General features: G+C 55.9%; 1 protein-coding gene across 1 annotated transcript in view; it reads right to left on the bottom strand.

The window, feature by feature from the left end:
- The window catches only part of TNS4 (tensin 4), an 11,308-nt gene extending 7,437 nt beyond the window's left edge, over positions 1 to 3,871 (bottom strand). The window contains exon 1 of the mRNA XM_009645498.1: positions 3,373 to 3,871. Within this exon, the coding sequence (XP_009643793.1) occupies positions 3,373 to 3,871 (499 nt within the window). The remainder of the gene's footprint in view (positions 1 to 3,372) is intronic.
- Between the last annotated feature and the right edge of the window lie 4,712 nt (positions 3,872 to 8,583).

The raw sequence follows: 8,583 nt of genomic DNA, 5'->3' as shown, positions 1-8,583 counted from the left end.
CGCGTGGGACAAGGGCAGGCACAAGGCTGGAGGTGTCAGCTATGGCACCAGGTGTGCCAGCAGCAAGCGTGCAGCCCAGGGCAGGGGCCGGCTGCTCTCCCTTCCCACCTCCCATCCTGTACAAGTCTCTCTAGGGAAATAATTTCCAAGGTGGTTTCTGTGTCCGTGCCCTGCTGCGTGTTTCTTCCCCCTCTTTTTACTCAGGGCAGCAGGGCAGCTCCCAGCCCCTTTGCTTGCCATTATTTTTAAGGTAACACATCTGACGGAGCATCACTTGCTCCAAGACCGTCAGCGAAACCTCCCAGCCAGGGCACGGGGATGCCTAGCTCCTTGGTGCCCGATGCACATCAGTCACTGGCTTCCTTGAACGAGGCCATAATTTCTGGCTGAGCTAGAAGGTGCCTTTTAGCAAGAGACACTCAGGCTTGATTTAAGGGCTCGCAGCGATGGCGAATTCATCACCTCCCCAGGGAAGCTGCTGCAGTGGTTAATCACCTCCACGGCTAGGAGCGTGTGCCTCCCTTCCAGTCTGAACGTGCCCAGCTTTGTTTTCAGCTCCTGGTTCTTGCCCTGCCATGGAGTTTAGGAAAGTTCCCCTTCTCAAAGGTGTTTCTTGGGGAGAGAAAAAAACCTTTTTGCTGCAGCAATGAAAAACGGCCCGTCACAGCCCTGAGCTCCCTGGCGGTTGATGCTCTGTGCCCCATTCCCACCCTGGGCCCTACTGGTGAGGGCAGCTGGCTCCAGACTGCTAAGCACTGCAGACCCTGTTTACTGCAAGGAACAGCCAGACCTCTGGGGCATAAAGCTTGATGAGCAGGAAAAGCAGAAGTCTGTACAAAAGTTACTCTCTGAGCCCCTTCTCTATGCCAATCCCAGCATAGGACCAGCAGGGCTGGTCCCCAGCGGGGACGCAGCTGGACCACGCACGGGGAAGGAGCCAGAACCGCAGCCTTCCCCCTCCACACCCTGACTGCCCCTGGCAGCCAGCAGCAGCTCCTCCAAAGCCCGGCCTCGGAAAGGCTCCGCAGCCACGTGGTCCTGGTATCAGCGTGCAAACCCCTACGGCAAGCTCTCGGCCGGGTGCTTTTTGTCAATGTCTCCCTCGAAAGGGAAAAAGAAATGAGGTTTTTAGTCGTCCTTTCAAGAAATAACTGAAAAGCATCTGCACCCTGGGCTAGCGAGGCCGTTTACCTCCTACTTTTCTGCTTTTGCTCCTGCTTATCAGGTGTGGTTAAACCTCAAATATTTGCTCGAGACCTTGGTAAGCTCTTCAGCATCAAGGAGTGGCAAAAGTGCCGTGAACACGGAGCCCGGCTGTCACGCAAGCTGCGACGCTCTCCTCCAGGAACAAGCAAGTACCAGAGGGAGTCAGCGACTGTCCTGAACGTGGCCCCTGTTGCTACAGCATCAATTATGTTAAAAGCCCTCCTCGTGATTTCCAGTCGGCAAGAACAAGCCCCTCTCGGGATCTCTGGGCACCATCAGTCTCCTGCCAGCCCGCACAGCAACTGGCCGTGCTCGCAGGGAGCTTACACCCTAGGCAGAAAGGAGGGGAGTGGAAATAATTATTCAGAAAGTGCAATGGGGGCCTGTGCAGCCCTCGCCTGCGTGGCCAGGGGAGGGAAGGGTGGCAGGAGTGAAATGGGAACATTTCCACGGGGCCAGCCTGGCGTGAGATGGGAGCAGCGGCGCCTGCACGGGTCGCAGGGCTGCAGCAGGGGGAGGTGGGTGAGCAGGGATGCTGTGCAGCAGTAGGAAGTTTGTGTAAAAAAATAAGAGCTGTTAAAAGAAAATGAAAGCTGAAGTGAGGCTTTTCCCACTGAATTCAGGGCCAGATTTCCAGATGTTCAGTTCCACGCTTGGAGCCAGATTTTCAAAACCACTAGCACGCTACCTGCTGAGCTGCTCGGGACTCCAGCCCTCGAGCGATGCCTGAATGCCTCCAAACACCGGTCTGAGGAGCCAAGAGCTGAACTTGCACTTTGTCACGGTACTTAATCTGCAAGGCCACCCCCTTCCATCCCAGCAGGAAGCAGGGATGCCGTCTGCTCCAGAATCACCCAAGCTCCGCAGCGTGCTCGCACCGCTCCGGCCCCTGCGCTCCCTGGCTCCAGCTTAGCTGCTTCCCTGTTGGAGCATCGGGACCCTCACGCCTACCAGGGCTGCAGTTCAGTGCCCTTGCAGACACGCACCTTGTCCTCCTCATGCTTCATGAGGGCTCAGGGAGAACAGAATTTTTTTCATGCCTTTAAGATCCTCTCAATTAACCGTCCTCCGGAAAGAGGCCGAGGGACAGATTTTAAAGGTATTTCCGTGCCTGAAGACACAGAAAGGCAATAAGGCTTTTCAGAAGCAGTGAGACTATCTCCAGGCACCTAAACACATCATGGGTCCATCCCCCAGCACACCAGAATGCTTGCAGCAGTGTGCGACACGCTGTCTGCTTGCGTGACCCTGAGCACAGCGCGTTGAGCAGCGGCCCCGCTGCAGAAGAGCCCCAGGCAGGAGTGCTTGGATCAGGAGCAGCACAGCTCTGGAATGGCAGGGATGACAGAGGAGTGTTGCAAAAGGGTTCACGTAAGGCACCCAGGCATGAGAGCAGAAAGAGGGGGGTTGGTATGTGCTGCTGATGTTCTGCCTTGTGTATGCCAGGTATGCTGCTGGAGGAGTGCGCAAGCCCTGGAAAAACAAAAAAAATTCCCTGGCAAAACGATTGGGAACATTGAAATGGGGTGGTTGTGTAACGATCAGTACCTTAGCCCAAGGCTTTGGAAATCTGGCTTCAAATCCTTGTGCTTCCACAGGTCAAGTATGACCCTGGGAAAGGCTCCACCGCCTTTTGGTAGAACTGAGGCTCTACTGCGAGGGGAAGCGCGCTCCAGACATTGCATCCAGGGGTCAGTGCCTGTCCCTAGTCACTGATGGTAATAACTTGGATTAGGCATTTTCTGAGAGCCCCAAGTCCCATTTCTAATGAGAAATGTTTGCTGCAAACACAGGGAAACAAACATCACGTTGAATTAAGGCTGTTCTCCCTGTTTTCTTTTGGATCCTGTTGAGCTAGCTGGACGTGACGCATTGCAAAAGTGGTCAGAGTGGGGCCACCTAAGCACGGGAGTTAGGCAGAGAGCCTGGATGCACAATCTGTTCTCCTGCTCCTTTATATGAAGCCCTGACCCCACTGGGGATGGTGGGGGATGTCACCCATGCCCATTTCCAGCCCTTCACAGGAGCACAGGACCTCATCCTGCCTGCAGAAGAGGGTGCTGTGGCTGGTGCGTGCCCTGGACTTTCACTCTGCCTCTTGCAAATGGTTTTCACTAGGTCTGAGCTGCGCTGGCTCCACCGCACAACCAGCACTTTTTGCCTCACCTATTGCCTCCAGATCCTGTTTCTTGGTGGCAGCAGCGTCACCCTGGACCGCATCCTTCACCGGCTTGCACACGAGCGGCTGAAAGGTCGGATCGATTTCTAGGATCAGCTGGTTGAGAGCCTCTATTGGTATGTCCAAGGCAGAAGGCACCAGGTGAGCCTCAGGATCCGTGCCAGTGTCCTCCTCCTCCTTTGGCTGATATGGGGCAGCGGGTCTCTCCAAAGAGGTGTCCTGAGGCCCCTTCCCCTGGGCATGAGCAGCCACGTGCTCAAAGACAGGGTGGGCTCCATACAGCCCTCCGCTGGGAAGCAGGCGTGTGTTGGCGTGCACCACGGCAGGCGGGTCAGCCCAGCCCTCTGTTGAGTAGTAGGGGTACTTCATCGGCAGCCCGGAGCAGCCCGGGTACCCCGTCGGGTGCAAGCTCGGCCTTTCCTCCTGTGAGGAAACACACACGGTCTGTCCAACACGCAACACGTGGTTCTGTAAGACCTGCGACATGGTTTGGCTTCTCTGATTTGATGCCTTAGAGTCCAAGGGAAACCTCCTCCTCCTCGCCTCCCTTTCTCCACCAGGGACCTCAGACCTCTTCTTCAATCCAGCGTCTCAAGCGGAAGAAGAATCTAAGGAATGCAGAGAGAGGAGCGGTTACACAGGCATGCCCAGGGCAGGAGCAAACTTCAGCGGAAAAGTCTATAAAAATGGGGATTTGGAATGCAAAGCTGGAATTCAGCTCATAAGAAAACAAGTCATCCTGTATTGCTTTTCCACTCCCCTCCAGCTTCTGCTCCCGGTGCCACAGCGCATTTGGGCAAGTGCAAGGAAGATTAATTTGCAACAGCTTTTCAGGATTCAAAGGCCTAAACCCTACATTCTGCTTGATTTGCACAGTGCTTATTTATTATTTTTTTTTTTGGTTAAGAATGAAATGAAATCTCAGTCTAACAACTTTTGCATGGGATCCTTACCCTCGGAAGCCATCCGAAGAGGCACCAGGAGGCAGAGAGCCCGGAGCCATGTGGGGTAGGCTTGCAGCAGGCCAAAGAGCCGGAGCAGCCTGCCAGGGCAATGTTCTGCAAGTGGGTGTACATTTAATCTGAGGGTTTATTTTGCTGGTACAATGTGAGCTGAGCCCTGGAAGCCTGTGTATGCGAAGAAGAATCTAAGGAATGCAGAGAGAGGAGCGGTTACACAAGCATGCCCAGGGCAGGAGCAAACTTCAGCGGAAAAGTCTATAAAAATGGGGATTTGGAATGCAAAGCTGGAATTCAGCTCATAAGAAAACAAGTCATCCTGTATTGCTTTTCCACTCCCCTCCAGCTTCTGCTCCCGGTGCCACAGCGCATTTGGGCAAGTGCAAGGAAGATTAATTTGCAACAGCTTTTCAGGATTCAAAGGCCTAAACCCTACATTCTGCTTGATTTGCACAGTGCTTATTTATTATTTTTTTTTTTGGTTAAGAATGAAATGAAATCTCAGTCTAACAACTTTTGCATGGGATCCTTACCCTCGGAAGCCATCCGAAGAGGCACCAGGAGGCAGAGAGCCCGGAGCCATGTGGGGTAGGCTTGCAGCAGGCCAAAGAGCCGGAGCAGCCTGCCAGGGCAATGTTCTGCAAGTGGGTGTACATTTAATCTGAGGGTTTATTTTGCTGGTACAATGTGAGCTGAGCCCTGGAAGCCTGTGTATGCGGCTGCTTTCTCAGTCAAGGCGCTGCTCTAGGAATCTGCCTGCTATTAAATTTCAAATACTCTCTGGCTTTGCTTGAGATAGATCGAGAGTATTTTTAAATTCTCCATTAAAAAAAAAAAAAAAAGCACAGCGGAACGTAGGCTTCCCTTGGGGGGTTCTGGGCAAAAGATCCCAGGACACCATTTGGAGGTGGGGAAGTCATCCAACTGCGTCAGGAACAAGTGGGGTCCCCCCAGCAGCTGCTCCCCCCCGTGTGCGCCTGCACGCCGGCACGGGGGGAGCTGCCATTCGGCAAAGCTCGCTGCCACCAAACACACTGGGGGAACCTCGCTCGTTTGTCTCAGGATGAAGAAAAGAAGCCTGTCCCCTCCAACCCCTCCGTGGCAGCCAAAACTCAGCGTCTCGGTGCCTGGGGTCATCAAAGCCAAGCACATTCCCCGTGCCTGTACTGCATGGGAACGTGCCCGACTTTTCCGGGCAGCATGGGTGGGAGTTGCAGGATGCCCGGAGCGTCAGAGCCGAAGGCTGACTGACAGGAGTTAATCCTACAGCTCAGGGCTCCCTCCTCCACGCCCCGCACGGTGCGTAATACAGGCAAACAGTGGGCTACGCTCAGGAAAACATCTGTCCTTCCCCACGCCAGCCTCCAAGGACTGACTTATTTCCTCGCTTATCTCGGATTGATTAACTATGGAGTCAGAGGATTAAGAAAGAGCCACGTTGCTCTCGGCTAGCCAGTCCGTAGCCCGCCGTGGGCGAGGGCAGGAGTGCTGGGTTGGCGCGGGACGTCATGTCTGGTAAGTGGTGACTAATTGCCGTGCTGAGTGCTGAGAGCTGCTTCGGAGGTGGCTCAGAGCAGGCTGGCTTTGCCCTCCATGCATTATACAACCCTGAAGAAGCCTCTCTCCTTGCTGGAGAAGGAGACACCCAGAATAGCCCAGACTTCGGGAGGATTAACGCATTAGAAGCAAAACATTGCCGCTGGCTGCTGCTGCTCACAGCGCATGGCACTCGGCGCGGCTACGGGCCATGAGTCACACCAGTTCACGCTCTCGAAAGAGCTCGGAGAGGTTTTTAAGGACGGCAGAAGTGAATAAATACTTCAAACCCATTTTGCTTCCTCCCAGCCCAGCCCCCACTGTGTCTCCTGAGCCTCTGATGGATTTTATTTACCGGGCTGGACAGGTCCATAAGAAAAGCTGAGGAGCAAGGATGTGTCTGGCACCAAGACCTGTGCTGCAGAAAGGAAAGCGCCCCTGGGAGGCAACTGTTGAGCCTTTAGTTGCAAATTAGACAGGCACAAGGCATCTCTGAGTCGTAACTAATTGATTAATACCACAGATGGGAAAGACACGCAGCCCCGGCTGCACCTCCGGGCATTCGGGGCTGTGCTCTGCAAGGCAGGTCTGTCCCAGCCCTGGTGGGAGACGGACAGACGCCGGGGAAGGTTATCCTTATGGAGGGCCGGCTGTGAAGGGACCTATCAGAAAATGGGTGGGAAGAGCTGGACCTCAGGGTAGCCGCTCCCCAGGCTCCAGGGGTCAAGATGCCCAGGCTGCACGTGGTGGGGTCCCTCCCGCGAGCCCGCGGCGCCTTCCCAGCCAGCCGTGCCACGGCCGGCACCTCTGTGTTGCTCTTCCTCGGCATTTCTGGACCCAAACCCCAAGGTGCAGAGGATGCAGAAGTGGGTTGGGACCCGAGTTCCCCTTTCCCACCGTGCCTGGGCGCTGCTGGCAGAGCTCACGTCACCTCTGAGCCGGTCACAGCGCAGCTCTGCCACCGGTCAGCTGGGTCAGTCGGGTCACAGGTAAGAGGTTTGCCCGCTTCAGGTTTCCTGCCTTGGAGCACGTATGTGCCATGACGCCGCAGGCACGGTACGAGCCTTGGAGGGAGCGTTTGTTAAATATAAAGAGAAGAGTCATTCCAGGTCAAAAACACAAGCTAGATGGAGTTGAAAATTCGATTCTCCCCTGGGGAGAAGAACTGCCTGGCTCCAGTCAGCATCCGCAAGACAAGGCTGGTTTTAATTTAAGTAGGTACAGAAATAACGTGCAGTATGCATGAACCGGGACTGTCAGGGGGTTCCAGGAGCATGCACGCAACAGCTTCAGCTTCCCTCCTCTCTTGTACGCCTGCCCTGAGTTTTTGATCTTTCTCATGCCTGATGCTGCCAGAATGAGCCTCCAAACCTCATTTCTCCTCCTTTCCTTTCTCTGGGTTAAACGAGAGGTCTCCCAGGCTCCTTGCAAGAATTTCGAGCCTCAGCTGCAGGCTCCTCTTCTCGGAGGAGCAACGGAGGAGAAGGGCTCGGGCAAAGGAAGTCGATCTCAAGGTGGCTGTGAGCCACCAGCGCGGTGCAGCCCACAGACATCAGGATTTTACCAGATCCATCAGAAATAGCAGGGCCCTCATGCACAGCCCCGGAGAAGGCTGGGCAGCGTCCAGCTCTGCCCCCCGGGGCAGGGAAGAGGGGCTGGGTTGGACTGCAGGGACCAGGAGCGCAGGCAGGGAGCCCGGATCGCACAGCAGAGCCGGCGGCGCAGGCGTGCCGTGCCACAAGGTGCAATGCCCTTTGCTTTGGCAGCAGCGGCAGAGCAAGCTCTGCAAAACAGAAGCATGGCAGCCCCGGCAGAGGTAACCCAGGCGCTTGGCTGGCTAGCTTAGCCGAGGCTGGGCGGATTTACCGGCTGTACAGAAACACGGGGGGAAGGAGCGCTGTCGGTTAAGCTAAGACAAGGCTAGCACAAGAAGAAATGGAAATAAGCGGGCCACAAACACATCATTAGAGTTTCTGCTTCTGGAAACGGACCGTGGAACAGAATTCCCCCTAAGCCCCTTATAAAGGCTCTTGGTGAGGCACCGAGACCCAGCTCTGCGAGGCAGGAGTTGCTGTTCAGCCCAGTAACCCCAGTCGCCCCCTCCACCTCCAGCCCAGCTTGGCAAGGCAGCCCCTGACATGAAAAGGAGCTGGGCTTGGGGTGTCGGGACTGGGACCAGGGCTGGACCAGGCAGGCGAGGCTGCGGAGAGCCGAGGCGGGAGGTAGGGTGCTGGGTTTGGAGGGCTGCAGGGTGCCTCTTGGGCGGCGGTGGGAGAAGCAGGGTGCCTTTGGGGCAAGGCTGTACCAGTTACACCCTAGTTGTTCAGTAACTGCCTGAACGCCCTTCCCAAACCCGCCGGGCACAGCACAGCCCAGCCAGGCTGCAACAGCCATGTGGACCGAGCCCCATGGATCCTGCATGGGGCAAAGTCCCTTCGGTGCAGGTCCCCGTCCCGCCTTCGTCTGTTGGAGCCCGGGGAGCTCGGGGCAGACCCCCAGCTCCACCTCTGCCCGCAGCCGTGCTGGCTCAACCCGAGCTTCAGCAGATCAGGCAAGGTAACAGCAACGCCGACAACGCTGCCTCTCGGCTTCGCCCGGCAGCTGCACGCGCAGAGCCCTGGACGTCCCGGCGCGGTTATTTGGAGCTCAGACATACGAGCCGAGACACAGGGTTTTTTCCCGCCCGCTGCAGCGACCCCAAAA

The sequence above is a fragment of the Egretta garzetta genome, unplaced genomic scaffold (assembly GCF_000687185.1).
Source record: "Egretta garzetta isolate BGI_Z169 unplaced genomic scaffold, ASM68718v1 scaffold618, whole genome shotgun sequence".
NCBI lineage: Eukaryota > Metazoa > Chordata > Aves > Pelecaniformes > Ardeidae > Egretta > Egretta garzetta.
Note: the sequence above shows the minus strand (reverse complement) of the source record. Positions and strands in the feature narration are given on the sequence as shown.